The sequence below is a fragment of the Triticum urartu genome, chromosome 3 (assembly GCF_003073215.2).
Source record: "Triticum urartu cultivar G1812 chromosome 3, Tu2.1, whole genome shotgun sequence".
Taxonomy (NCBI): Eukaryota; Viridiplantae; Streptophyta; class Magnoliopsida; order Poales; family Poaceae; genus Triticum; species Triticum urartu.
The window spans coordinates 34,864,158-34,879,133 of record NC_053024.1 but is presented as its reverse complement, the minus strand read 5'-3'; the positions used below and the strand labels follow the sequence as shown (position 1 = coordinate 34,879,133).

The 14,976-nt window shown below is 47.8% G+C and overlaps 2 protein-coding genes across 2 annotated transcripts; both read right to left on the bottom strand.

Moving 5' to 3' along the window:
- Positions 1-217: 217 nt before the first annotated feature.
- Positions 218-2,130, bottom strand: LOC125547814 (putative E3 ubiquitin-protein ligase SINA-like 6). The gene is made up of 3 exons (XM_048711578.1): positions 1,985-2,130; positions 1,287-1,453; positions 218-1,163 (listed from the first exon to the last, which is right to left on the bottom strand). The coding sequence occupies exons 2-3, from the start codon at positions 1,431-1,433 to the stop codon at positions 438-440; spliced, it is 873 nt and encodes a 290-aa protein (XP_048567535.1). The 5' UTR covers positions 1,434-1,453; positions 1,985-2,130; the 3' UTR covers positions 218-437.
- Positions 2,131-7,158: 5,028 nt separating this feature from the next.
- LOC125547813 (E3 ubiquitin-protein ligase SINA-like 4) lies at positions 7,159-9,412 on the bottom strand. The gene is made up of 3 exons (XM_048711577.1): positions 9,306-9,412; positions 8,734-8,912; positions 7,159-8,639 (listed from the first exon to the last, which is right to left on the bottom strand). Exons 2-3 carry the CDS (start codon positions 8,890-8,892, stop codon positions 7,821-7,823), a joined length of 978 nt encoding a protein of 325 aa, XP_048567534.1. The 5' UTR covers positions 8,893-8,912; positions 9,306-9,412; the 3' UTR covers positions 7,159-7,820.
- Between the last annotated feature and the right edge of the window lie 5,564 nt (positions 9,413-14,976).

Below are 14,976 nucleotides of genomic sequence, written 5' to 3'. Positions count from 1 at the left end.
CCACGTGTCATTCATCAGGGCGGGTCTCGCCTGCTAAATATGAGACCTGGTCTCATATAGGCTGTGTGGTTGCTTTCTATGAACAGAAATGTGTTGTTTATAATGTTTTCATGAGATAGCATTTTTAGTAGTTTCCATACTATTGTATTCGACAAAACAAGTGATTCTCAGAGTAATTAATCATGTCCTGAGGATTGTAGCATACGGATTGAAGATAGAATGATTGAATTGATGCGCTGAAATACTAATTCGAACACTCGTCTACTACTCTACTGCTACCGTTACTCCAGTTCAGTTTCATGACAGTAAAACAGAACCTACTTCATGGATTGTACAGTCTCAACTCTCAACACATGCTGCAACAAAGAGCGATAAGAAGCACCAAAATAAACCGAATTCTCCCGCATCTTACCAGGAGACGATCCATCAGTCAGCCCCTACTCCTCACCGCCGTCCTCCTCCCCGTAGCTGTCATCATCGTCAGACGCTTCCTCCTCCAGCTCATCATCATTGATATCACACATCAGCTCCGTATCTATGGTGACTGTGAGCACGGCAGATGACTTGGGCACGAAGCTGAAGAAACTGCTCTTAGGCAGCCCGTCTGACAGCGACGTGCTCGTGATCGCGTCCAGTGACGAGAGCTGGTAGTGCCCCTTCCAGCACGAGAAACCGACGGAACATCCAAACCTGGACAACTCCGAGACCTTGGGCTGGATGCGCACGAGCGAGATGCCGTGCAGCACTGACTCCGGCGAGGACACGTTGAGTAGGAACAGATTGCCATCTTGGGCACGGAGGACATGCATGCCAGGCTTGGCAATGAGATCAAACGACACGTAGTACTTGAACACCGTAGTCGGCCACTTGTGCTGGGAGGTGAAGTGGTCCAGGAGCGCAGCTGTTGTGCCGGCGAAGCCACAGCCGGGCTCCGGGCAGTAGCACGGCTCGTGCGGACACGCCTGCTTGTGTTCTCCCTTGAGGTAGTAGGTGATCATGTCGGTGCATCCATGCTCAGCGTATGGGCAAGGAACAAGGATGGATTCGACGATGCGCTCGATGCCATAGCAGCTGCTCTTCAGGACAACTCCGGAGCAGGCCTGGCATTTGCTGTCTGGGAGCTTGTCGCGGCAAGGTGAACAGACGAAATGCCCAAGGGCACACTGCAAAGGATTCACCGAGCAAGCTCAGAATTAACTTCCACATAAATAAGGCAACACCACATCAAAATGAACACCTCAACAGGATTTGGATGTCAGCATAGTAGAAGAGATGCACCAGATTACCTGGAAAACGGGGGGCCTCAGAGGGGTAGAGCAGACGGGGCAGTCAAAGACCTCCATTGCCATGGTGACATTCTGCTTCTTGACAACCCTCTCCGCCTCTTCCATTGCTTCTGTTTCCTTCTTGATGCTGCTACTCTTTGCCTCCATGAGAGCTAGGGCCACCAGTGCTACAGATTACAAACCAATCCGTTAAAACGTAAACATTTCTCCACAATTTGTAGGCGATTAAAATTACAGTCAACGTAAGGAGTGCATGGCCATTTATTTTGAAAGTTACAATTACTTCCACACGAAATTGGGGACTCCTTGATATTGTACCATAACAATCAGAGAGTGAATGAGCTCTACATGTCCCACACAAGGTCCTAGACACAAGGCACAAAATGGAAGTAAAATTGTACTGTAGCAAATATGCAGACACGGGTGGCCTCTGACCAGGGAGGCAAATCAGCAAACACATGGACTGCATATAAAGCAAGCACCGAACAAGCAGCCACGAAGAGCCTCAAATCCTCTATCTACCGGGCAAATGCAAGAAGAGCAGTTGGATCCATAGACAATAGATGCAGAGCACCGGCTCGGTACCGTAGCCTGCAGGGAGTAGAGAAACGAGGTGCTCGGATCGTTCGACGGAGCGAGCGAGCGACCGCCGGCGGCTCGGCTGGACGAGGAGGAGGAGGCGAGACTCACCCACTCACCGTGGCGGGACCCGCAGTCCAGATGGAGCCGGCGGGGTTCCGGCGGAACGGCGGGGGGCGACTGGGCGAGCAGCAGGGAGGATGCGGCGGCCGGGGGATTCGGAGCTGCGTAAAGTGAGGAACCTAAAAAGCCAGCCGCTTTCTGATGTCAAAACAAAAGGAGAGTGGGTTTTAACTTCGACCACTGACTTCAATATAATTTAAAGTTTTAAATAAATTTCAAAAATCTACTCCCTCCATCTCATAATGTAAGACATTTTTTGACACTAATCTAGTCTCAGAAAACATATTACATTATGGGACGGAGGGAGTATAATTTTACCTTTTTGTGTGATTTATTGTGCTATTCTGAGGTGACAATATTTGTTCACGAAATCACTGAAGGGCAGACAAGTAAATTTTACCGAGACAGTATGCGGACCGAAAATGATAGACTTACGGGCAAACAACGGACTGTTATGGAAGCCTTAACGCTAACTAACCTCTCCCCATCTGATTTTCAGTGGGGTGGGACCCTTCCTCCCCTGAATCCCAATCAGATGGTGCCATGTGTGACAATCCGTGAAATCTGTAAAACTTTGTCCGTGTGTCTAGTATCGCTCGTATGCGGACTGTTCCATTCCTCCACGAGGCGACACACGAGATTAAAGTTTCCATCCTCTCGCTGACTCCAATTCTTCCCACCTCTGATGACCTTTGGGCCTTGGGGGTGCGGCGAATCCCGTCCCCTCGCCGGCGGATTGGATCCCGTTTTTCTTTAGGTAGTTTTAGTGTCTTGGTTGGGGTAGCGAGGTGGCAACATCCCAAAGTTATTATAATGTCTTCTCCGTTTCGATGGTGTGTCTAGCATTGATGGAGGACGTGTAGATGTATGTCTTTGATGGATCATGTTGGATTCAGTCGGCGTTGGTCTTTGATGGATCCGCTTGGATCTATTCCGTGTTCGTCACCGGTAGGTCCATCAGGATTCGGCTGGCCAGTGTGTGTTGTTCATGCGTTCACAAGTATGACCCTTCCGATCTATGCTTCTCGTCGTCGGCGATGGTTGATGTTATAGTGCACTAGTCCTTTGGGGGCTTAGGCCAACTCCAACGCATGGATGCATTTCCTCCTTTTACGTTCGTTTGGGTCCGCGTGGGCAGAAATCACGGGCCAATGAGCGGATGCAAACCCCTTTTGAGTCCATCTGCTGTTCGCCTGGACGCAAATCCATCCCAAATGAGGGTCGGGTTTGAGTCCACATAGACAAACGGACACACCGTGACTCTGCCCCAGCCCCACGCACCAGTGACCCAACCGCCAAAGCCAGCCCTTTTAATGCGCCAGTGCAGGGTAAAGGGCGCATACCGTACCCACTCTTCCCCCTTCCTCTTCCTCCCAGAGGACCGATTGTCAAACCCTAGCCACAATCGCCGCCACCGCCCGGCCCGCCCGCGCACGATGTTGTGGGAGGTGGATTCCCTGGATGGCTGGGAAGCACGACCATGAGGCCGACTCTTCCTCAGGGCGCCGCCGTCGCGCGGCAACCCTCATTGTGACGCCAGTCGGGTCGACTAGTGCCAGCGGTACTGGGAGGAGGCCAACCCTGTGCCATGGCCCGATGTCCATTAGTCGAACAACTGACATCTGAACCCGGATAGGATTCCTGTGTCGATCTTTCTGGCCTCCGACCGCATGTGTGAGGCCGAGATTCATCGCCGCCGAGCTCAGCTCCTTGCTGACCTACCCCACGACCCGGCGTACGTCATCGACTCGCTATACTGGGAGACTTGGTTCGTCGACGAGCACGACCAACGTCGTCGGTCTTTCTTGGCCGCTCTTGTGCATGCTCCCAGTCCTCCGAGTGCGTGTGCGCATGCTCCCAATCCGCCATGCGCTCCATCGCCACAACTGGCGGTTGAGGTGGAAGCCAAGGCGGAGGCCGACGAGGCTTATAAGAAGGCTCTCGAGGACTCCCAACTCGACGAGTTTGCCATGTGGCTTGGCCTGGCACTGGCATTGGTCGACTCGGCCGAAGTACAGGTCGGCGTTCCCCCGCCCGCACCTAAGCCCGAGCCGGAGCATGTGGTAGAGCTAAATCCGGTAGATCTCAAGTAGGGGGTCCCAAACTAAGGGTCTTACACGTTGGTAACAGGGGCACGAGTTTTTACATAGGTTGGGGCTCTCCTTAGAGATAAAATCCTACGTTCTGCTTGTGTTGTATTGCTTTTGGGTGTAATACAAAGCACAGATGATCTACCTTGAGATTGTTGTGTGTCCTCTACGAGCCTACTCCTCGGTTTAAATAGGTATGGGAGGAGAGGTCTATGGTTACATCCTAGTCGGCCACGTACAAGAAGAACGTGTTGTAGCTGGTTTTTAATATCTTGAAGTATACATCAAGTCTTCGAGAGACTTCATTTCGTACGCCACAGGCCGTGGCCCAGTGGTGAACCGAGATGAGGGTCCTCGGCCCGGCCCACCTGATCGGGAAACAACGTGATTAGAGATTCTCTAACTCTAGCCGGAACACCGCTAATAGGAGTCATTGCCACTGGCACCACTGGTGGGTCACCAGTGATTGTGGACGTCCACAGTCGCTTGTACGCTCGAGTGGGCGGAGCATGAGCATCAGCAGCCGTGGCCACCGGAGCAGTAGGAGGCGCCTGCTGTGTCACCGCATGCGCTAGCGCCACATCCGGCGGCAGTACCGTGGCTGTTTCCATGACCGGCTCCGGTCTTCATCTACCTCAGCGACAACAACCACTATATCTATATTTTATTATGTTTTTGGTTTTAATTAATGTAATTAAGGGACTTCTGACCGTAATTTTTATATATTAAATTTGAAAATCGTGCAAAACCTAAAATGCGTCCCAACGTGTTGGGCGCACCTATGTGCAAGCAGACAATGCTGGACTTTGGTGTCCGCCTGACGGATCCAAATGTACAAAAAACAATTTGCGTGTCCGTTTAGGTCGACCGGTTAGAGTTGTCCTTAGCATGGTGACTTCCTGATTGTCCAATATAATAAGGTTTGCTCGGTTTCGATAAGGGAAGGATGATATGGTGGCGCGCCTTCGGCTCGCTTCAGTGTTTGTAATCGTCGCTAGGTGGTTCATTGACCTAGTTATAATTTTCGTTACTTCTGATGATTTTTGTACTACCATGACCGTTAATAAAAGACTGGAAGACTTTTCACAAAAAAAATTGTTTGTGAAATCACAACTTACCTTTTCTGCTCTAATTTGTTGCAAAATTTTCAGAGAACATAGACACGACGGATCTGGCAGTGGCACTAGCGATGCCTCCTTCAATGAAAGTGGAAGACTCGCCATTGGTGGCAGAGCTGGGTACTCTCCTTCCAAACGATTCCCAGACATATCAGAATGAAGCTTTCTCGTTGTACGTCGCCCAAGCAAACCTCAGTTTCGAGGTCACCTGACCCATTCCAACAATAATTATCTCATAAAACTCTTTTTTTTCGCGAATACGCAAAGCTTGCGTATCATTGCATTGATAGAAAGAAGTAGAATGAGTATAAAAGGGGTACAACACATAACACGAACGCAGGAAGGCGTGTACATGATGCCCAGAGCAGAGAGACAGGAGATGAGAGGATACAACACAGCTAAATCAGCCAGACCCTAGCCAAGAATGGTAATGCCAAACCAACAAGAATTCCACCATCGTCCGAGCTGAAAACAGGGACACCTCGAGCGAGCAAGATAGTGCCTTCAGGAAGGAAGATGACGCCAGGACATCGCCACTATCAGGTCTGGGGGACCCGGACCTAGGGTTTCCCCTGAGCTCGAAGAGGGGCTAAGCTGAAGGCCTTCGCAGCGCCTCCAAGAAGGACACGACACCCGCGGGCGCCATCGCTACCAGCACCGGCAAGCCGAGCATGGATCTCTCCCTGGCCTAGAGCTGAGCAATCCCATAGCCGCCAAATCGGGAAACGTAGATGGGGAGGCCAACGCTAGTCGAAACCACCATGTCAGGAAGGGGTAGGTGGGCTGCACCTGCCGTCGGAGGGTGGCACCTCCTCCGAATCCACGAGCGTAGGATCAGGCAAAAGGGGAAGCTTTGAGGTGTACTGGATAGGGCGGGCGACAAGGCGAACCACATGGGGGTACCAGGGTGACGGCGTCCAGCAACGGCAGCAAGCGAGGACCGGAGGACGCAAATCCAAACTACTGTGGCCTTAGCCGTCGGGACATCGGCAAGCAAGGTGAGCTGGAAGGGACGCAGCTACCTAGCCGCCAAGGCCGGAGCTGCCCGGTAGCGGACGCCGGCAGCGAGGAACACCGGAGAAACGCGGGCCTGAGGCTGCCTGGCCGGACAAGCATCGACAAGGACCACCACAAGAAGCCTAGTGCCAGCCACAACCGCAGATGTGTCACCGCCTCCACACAAGAGCCACCACCGCGGCTCGGGAGGGGAGGAAGGCCGCCAGAGACGAGGGGGCCGCCTACACAGGAGGCAGACCGCGAACGCACCCGTAACCGGCCGCAGGCCTAAGAACCAACCACGACCGGCCGAAACGAGACCATGTGAGGGATGAGGAGCTGCAGGGGGTGGCGCCCATGGCAGTGGCCAGGAGCACCGCGTCGCCGCCGGCCGGCAGGCTCATGCAACAGCTGGGGTAAGGGCGCTCGAGAATCGCCGGGGAGGATCCCGGGATCGCAGGCCGAGGGGGGGTGGAGGCGCGAGCGGTGCAGGGGTTCGCCGAGGTCGAGGACGATGTGGGTGGCGCGGCCAGCCGGAGACGGCAGGGGCTAGGCCACTGGGGACCGGATCCGTCGCCGCCGGACAGGCGGGGGAAGGTGCGATGCGTGGGGGTGGTCGTGAGGCGTGGGGGGCACGGATCCGCCCCGCCACCACCTTCCCGGGGCCCGGCGCGGCTTCGCCGGCCGGCCCTCCGGCGGCGGCGATGCGGGAGAGGGCGGCGGGGGAGGTTGCTAGCGACGGCAGCTAGGGTTCCCCCGTGTCGCCAGAGGAGGGCGACGCAGGGGGAGGGGGTAGGGGGGAGCACCTTAAGTTTGCACTTCCCTTGTGCTCTCTTATCTCATAAAACTCAGTCTTGCTCTAGCTTCGATCCTCCGCAAATAAATATAAGAGCATTTAGATCACTAAAGTAGTGATCTAAACGCTCTTATATTTCTTTACAAAAGGAGTAACAATTAAGTGGATGTAGTAAAGTACATCATCCTCATTCCTCAAACTTGTCGGGCTTGATGGCAAGGTTTGGCCTCAAGACCACTACACAAGAAAACATATTTTCCTACGGATCTCTATTGAGAAAACACCATTGCCAACCCTTGTATGGCACGGGGCCGTGAGCGTGCTCCCGCCTCCCTCCATGGCTCCTCGCCGACCTTCGTCGCCACGCCACTTTCCCTTGGACTTGGAGTACTGCTGCCGCTCCTCGGCCACAGCTCCATAATCCTCCGCCGGACATCACAGTCCAGCGGCTCCTCGTGCCTCTCCATGGCGCACCTGCAAGCTCTCGGCATTCGGAGCCAACTCCACGGCTTCCTGAGTTCATATGCATGCCACCGTGCTCATTCAAAGTTTCTTTCACATGTCATTGAAAAATGATCATCAACGTCACCTGATGGATATTGCAATGATAGATCAGATGATGTACAAAAAGATCTTGTAAATAAAGATGATGTACAGAGCCCAGATTCGATAACCTTCAACAGAAAGCTGGTTATATTGTATCACCACATAGTCAGCTGGAAGCATGAGATCAAGCAGAGCCTACATTCAGTGATATTCCAAAACGTAGTCTCAACAACACACTGCCCATCAAACCAAAATCCCCCAAAACTTGCTCATCCAACAGATCGAGTCAATGCCTGATCAGACCAACGCATCCCTCGTCCACCTGATCCTCACCGTCATCGTCACCATCCTCCTCGCTGACCTCGTCATCCTCCTCACCATAGATGTAGCTCTTGTCGTCATCGCACTCCTCCTCCAGCTCGTCCTCCACGCCATACACCATCTTACTGTCTATGGTCACCCTGAGCACCACACGCCGGCTGCCCTCACGCTGAGCCTCGGGAACGAAGCACAAGTAGCCCGTTGGCAGTCCATCGGAAAGTGACGTGGTATGGATTGTGTCAGCCGTTGAGACCTGGTAATGGCCCTTGAACCACGAGAAGCCAACTGAGCATCCGAACCTGGACTCCGGCGGGTGCGGATGGACGCGGACCAGCGAGACCCCATGGAGGGGAGACTCCGGGAACGTCACATTCAGCAGGAAGAGGCCGATATCTTTGTCCTCCCCACCGCACCAGAGGATGTGCATGCCGGCCTTCACGGGCACTTCGAACGGCTCGTAGTATTTGAACGCTTTCACAGGCCACTTGTGCTGGGCGGCGAAGTGGTCCATGAGTGCTGCCTTGGTGCCGGCGAAGCCACAGCCTTTCTCTGGGCAGAAGCATGGCGCGTGCGGGCACCACTCCTCGTGCTCCGCCTTGTCGTGGTAGGCCATCACGTGGGCACATCTGCGCGCGGCGTAGGAACACGGAACGACAACGGAGGCGATGACGCGCTCCATGCCATGGCACCGGTCCGAGACGGGTTTGGAGCACACGCTGCAGGCCTTCTCGGTCCCCGGGAGCTTGTCGCGGCAGGGCGAGCAGATGAAATGCCCCATTGAGCACTGCAGAGAATCAACCAAATTTGTTAACTTCAGCTGAACAACATCAGACTAACACAAGAAATTCAGTGTGGCGAAATTGCATCAATTCGATTACCTGGAAGATGGGAGGGCTGAGGGGGGTGGAGCAGAGTGGGCAGTCCAGGACCTCCATCCCCATGGTGACCTGCTGCTTCTTGACCATGATGGCCACACCCTGTTGCAGACCATCATCTCCCCCTTCCTTGATCTTGCTGCCGTTGCTGTTCCCCTCCATGACAGCAACAGTCTCCAGTGCTGCAGATTTAAGCCCCACTAGTCAGTTAAAACAGATCAAAACGCCTCCAGTTAAGTAGTGAGGATTTATGGCGGCGATTGGCAACTCAAGAAGCAGAAATTCATCCTGACTAATTACGAAAAACTAGATAAAAGATGAACATTTCGAATGTGGGTCTGCAGATGTGCAGTTTGGGCGACTCCCGTAGCGGGCAGAGGGCAAAATCTAACCAGGGCTGGGGGCGCAAGAACACCTAGGGCACCAGAACGGGGCGGAATACATCAAGTAGGACAGCGCACGAACAGGCCGGAAACCCCAACAATGGCGGCGATTGGCAAATAAAGAAACCGGGGGGAGGCGATTAGCAAAGGGAGGCGGCGCGAGAAGAAGCAATCAGCGGAAGCGGAGCTCACCGGGTTGGCCGGCAGGCCGGGAAGAGGACGGCGGATGCGTCGAGGTCGAGAGGAGGAGCGGCGCTAGGTTTGCCGCCGGCGCTGCAAGCGTGGTTGTTCTGGTCGGACGTGAGCCCTTCACGGGCCGAGCCACGAGCCAAAAGCCCAAGCAAATACATCCCCACCCAGCCCACACTCCACTGCTGCCCTCAATCCTCTGACGCTACCCCTAAAAAAACAAATCCTCTGAAGCTTTTTGGAGCAAAAGTAATAAGCCCGAAATGAAACCATACTACAGCTGCTTCAGCACGCAAAAAAAAATTGTTCTTTCAAATAATTACATAAAATACAACCATTTTGGAAGAAGCGTCCAAATTTTACCGTTTTATTTGTTTGTCTTTAGAACAAGACTCTATTTTGGTACCCTCTCTGCTCAAAATAATGGAAGTTCTGGCTTTGTCCAAAGTCAAGCTTACTTTAGTGTAACAGTTCTATAGAAAATATGTTAACACGTATAATATTAAATTAGTGTTATTAGTTTCTTTATTATAAATAAATTCCCGTTAATTTGGAAAGGGGGGGAGCATATTATAGTGGAAAATATTGATGATACTTTTTACTTCAATTAAAATATTTAATATACAAACCTAAAAATTCTATTTAAATATATTATTTTTTGTTTATTTGAATTATTATTGAGTAATGACACTGTCTAAAAGTCAAATTTGCTAAACAAGGGTTTAGTTTTTTTATTTATGTCTACGGCGAGGAGTAAAAAAAGACTATAATATGGTACACTGCATTTTAAAATTATTGTAGCTTCCTAATAATTATTGTAGCTTCATAATAATTAGGGTTTAAAATTATGGTACACTGGAAAACTAAATATAGGTTTTTGAGAGATTGCACAATGTGAAATACCTCAATTTAAAATAGATCAAAATATGTTCATATTATTGAAGTATATTTTAATTAGGGTTTGATCCAATATCCAAAATTGATACTCCCTCCGTAGAGAAGTATAAGGGCGTTTAGATCACTAAAGTAGTGATCTAAACAACACTCTTATATTTATTTACAGAGGGTATACCTGTTAAACCTTAAGCATATGGGGCCCCATGCATTAAATATGAGGTTGTATCCAAATTATTTAGGGTTTGAGATGGGCATTTTGTATATTTGGATTTTTTATAGGGTTTTTGCCTTTTAAGAAAACCCGAGAGTTGATTAAATCCTCATTTTCATATTTCAATGATGCTTACGAGATGCTCATGATGCACAATCAATTTCCAATAAAATGTGTTGCTCCTGGGCTATTAGAATCGACCCCCCTCGAAGGACTCTCACCTCCAGATTCTAAGGCAAGGAAGAGGGAAGGGATTGGGCTGCAAATGGAACTAATCTTCTCGTTCATGTTGCTCTTTTTTTACAAGGCCGATTCATTGCATCATGGCTAATTTGGAATTGTTTCTTCAAGATCTTCATCTTTCAAAACTTGAGGCTGCCCAACCGTCTTGTCTGATAGGCTTGACAAAAGAAATGGAGTTGAAACCAAGCTCAACACAAGCAAGCCCTTCTGTCAATCTGATAGGTGTTACATTAAGTTGAACAACATCTCCAAGCAAAGTATTATGCAATGAGAACAAATAATATGGGCTTTAGCGTTGATGTCTGTACTCACAACTATTGATATTGATACTAAGAACATATGCTAGTAATGTCAGCTCCATTACCTGCTTAAGCATCGCCCTTTTAGTTATTTTGATCTTTTTGGGAGACTCCCTTGTTCTAAGAATAGAACTTTTCTTCCTGACGTTGACATTTTCGTGCGACTTATCATGCAACCTGCTATTGCTTCTGGAAGTGTCGGATACCCTACTTTGTGTTTGTCGTCGCCTTAATGTTCTCCGCCTCTTGAAGGAAGATTCAAGTACAAAGAATGGAATTTTCATCTGTTAGTGATATAATAACCCAAAATGGGATTTAATATATAACACACCTCGCATATTGAATACCCAATGAGTACTTGAAATGTATAATAATTCAAATGAAACAGGCGTGAACACAACAATTGTTAGATGGTATAATCTGAACACATAAAATCATATATTGTAAGATTAAAATGGCATTGGCATGAGTTGGTAATACAACCGCCCTACCCTCTTGTTATTTCAAGAAACCGAGCCTTCTTAGAGCTCATTGTTTTGGACCATCAACCATAAGGCATAGAATTCCCACCAAGATTTTTCCACTTTAGGCTCGAAGATGAATATTTTAGTGCCACTGCATCCTTTCCGCCAAGGATTCATAAACACAGCTTCCTACTTGGCCGAGCTACATGGGGAGTTGAGCGGGTCTCCTCTAGGGCCGAAGTATGAGTCCATTTAGATTTGGATGAGAAACAACGTAGACAGCAACCCGTCACGATGGACTTGTCATTACATCTTCAACAACTTTTCTCCCCCGACAGTTGGAATATTTGAAGCAACTATACTAACTATGCTAGGATATGCCAGTCCAACATGTTCTCAAGGATATAGTTGGCATAGATGACTTAATGTATGACCAGAGTGACTCGGTAAACCCCTAAATTCCATCGCAGTTCCAGTCTAGTTCATAAGCTCACCAGCTAAATATGTATTGGCAGCGAGAGATATCTTCGACGTAGTTGTTGAAATCAAATTCCGGTCGTCATACGCAAAAAAATAATCTAATTTTAGATTGGACAATTAATTTTACTCACAAAGTAAGATATGTTAAGGTTCTAGGCTCCATATAAAGTTGTGTCAACAGAGATTTTGAAAGTGCTAGATGGCGCTCATAACGGCGATGATATATACCACCACTACTAGGAAAAGGCCTACTAGTGGTGTACCTGTTTTGGCTACTAATGGCGCACTACAGATGCGCCACTAGCATCACGCCATTAGTAATTAATACTAATGGTGCACCCCTGGTGCGCCATTAGTATACCAGATACTAATGGCGCACCAGGGAGTGCGCCATTACTAACCCTTAGGTGCTCCACTGGTATTCCCTCTAGGTGCGCCACTAATAGCCATAGATGCGCCACTAGTAATAAAGGAAGGTGAGCCACTAATAAGGACTGAAATGCGCCACTAGTAATGTATTTGGAAAACAAAAAAAAATCCAAATTTATAGAAAACAACCTATAAGGAAAAATAATTTAAAAACAAAAAATGAAATAGAATCATAATTTTTATTATAGTAAGAATATTACAATGTCTTTACAAGTATCAAATAAAAGAAAAATTACAAAGAAATAAAAGGAAATTCTAAAACTAATCTTCGAGTAATCTTTTCTTCTTTTTCTTTACTCTGTCCCTGCAAAGAATGATAGAAATATGTGAGGATGAACATTGCAGAGAAGTGAAATTGAGCAATTATTTGCATCCGACATCGAAGATCTAAGATACCTTGAATCATAGACATGGGTCATTTCATGAAGCCAAGAGTCTATGCCATTCAGGATGCACAGTTCCATGTCAGAAGAACTTAATTATTCAGTAAACACAGTCCTAAGCTTTTTACATGAGACAAAACATAAGGTACATGCTTGACCTAAGCTACGGCCACGCTAATCCTGCTAACAACACACATGCAACTAGCTAATCAAGATTACTACTAACATAATTCACCAAAAAGAGTAACAGGTGATGCATCAAAAGGAATCTGGCCAGATCCGATCACATTAGACAAGCCTAGGTGTGTGGATCCAAAACAAAGGTTGCTGATCTTTGATAAATGAAAGTTAAGGTTAATAATCTAAACTTTAATATTCTGAACTTTGTTACAGTTTAGCCCAAGGAGAGATGCTCTATTCCTAAGAAATTAACTATTTAGTGACATAAACGTTGTGATTGATGTGACGATGAAGGAGTTTAAGTTCTGTACCTCATGCATTGTGCCACCGTCCAGTGCGGCTCGCTGTGCCGTAGGGTCCTCATCTCGACAGTGTGTGCGTTTTGAAATGAGAATGTGTTCTATTCTAGAACCATAACTGAATTCTTCAGCTCCAACGGTTTGATTAAAGCAAGTATAAGCTCCCTCCCTGCACAAAACAAATGAAGGAAGCATACGGTACATCGTTAGCATGTGATTATCATGAAGTACACTATGGTTGTAATAATCCTATATAACTATAAAGTCAATCCCCACTGAACATTTTTCCTGCCCTCACAGCCTACCACATCAGCAAATTACTAACTTCTTTTAGTTGTTCAAAGATGGAAACCAACACTGATATACGTGCAAAGTTCTGAGGACATTGTTTAACCAATAGTAAAATATGTACTTACATTGTTGGTTCTGAGGACATGGAGTAATAAGCTATAAAAAAGTTGCAAAATTATGAGAAGAATAAGAGTAGCAAGTAAAAAACAGGAGCCGCGATACCTTTCAGGGTATTTTGATCTGAAAGCATCCAATAAGGGACCTCCATGTTCTCTCAACATGTATCTCAGCCACTCACGAAACCTTGAATCAGAAGTAAAATTCACTAAAACACCTACACATGTTCTACTGCAACTAGGACATCCTAAGCAGTACATAGATTCCTATATACCTAAGAAACTACTGAATCGATCTAAACATCTAAAAATTCAGAGCTTGAACCCTAGGCTAGTGACAATTCAGTACATAATGCAGAAGCAGAGCAGAGAGAGAAGGAGGAGGATTACCTGGAGATCTCGATGCAGAAGGAGCGTCGATGCAGTGAAGAGGCGAGGCAGTGAAGGTGTAGCACCATAGTACCATCCAAGGCGGAACCCTCTGCTGCACCAGCAGACGACACCAGCCACGGTGGGCACCACAGCGCCGAACGGCGGCACCAGAGACGCCAGCACCACCAGTGTATACAAAAGAAAGTTAGGGCTTGCAAACAGGTCATGCTTATACTCTTCCTTTAATACAATTATACAATGTTTACAAATATATTACAAAAGTAATTTTTAAAAATCCTAAACTAATTTTTATTGCTTTAATACAAATACAATGTTTACAATATATTAAAAAAGCAATAAAGCTCCAAAGTCAAAATAGGGCATATTCTTATACATGAGACTAGAAGCGAGCCATCTCAAATCCTTGCTCCTTGCTCCTCACAGGCATCTCGTCCTCCAAACCACCGACTAGAAGAACCTGCAAAAGAGTAGTAGCAGCATTGGCAGATCAAATCTCCAAAACCAGGCAGTATTGCTTCAAGTATCATGCGGCATATTCTTCATGATCAATATGAATTCTTATAACTAACCAATACCGCTGTTGCCGAATGGCTAAGTCCACTGCCTACTGCCAATGCATAATTAGCACACACAAGGATTTTATTGAGTGAAACAAAATTACCATCCATACTTCTTCTACTGCCTACACATCCAACAGGATAAAAAGAAACATTTTTCAGCAAAATCGAGTTAAATAGATGGATTTCCATCTTGCATAAATGTGTGCTTAGCAAATAGATGTAGGGGGAGAAGATAGAGCTTACCAACAGCATCTGGTTGGGGAGGTGGTCATGAGCAGCATGTCGGAGAGGTTGCCGGCTAATGTTTCAAAATGAAGAATAGTCAAGTTAAGTGTTAACCAACATTGTACAAAATACAGTAATTCACCGTTTTGATAACTCACTTAACATTGTACAAATTGAGGTAACTGAAGATAAAATGGAGCTTAT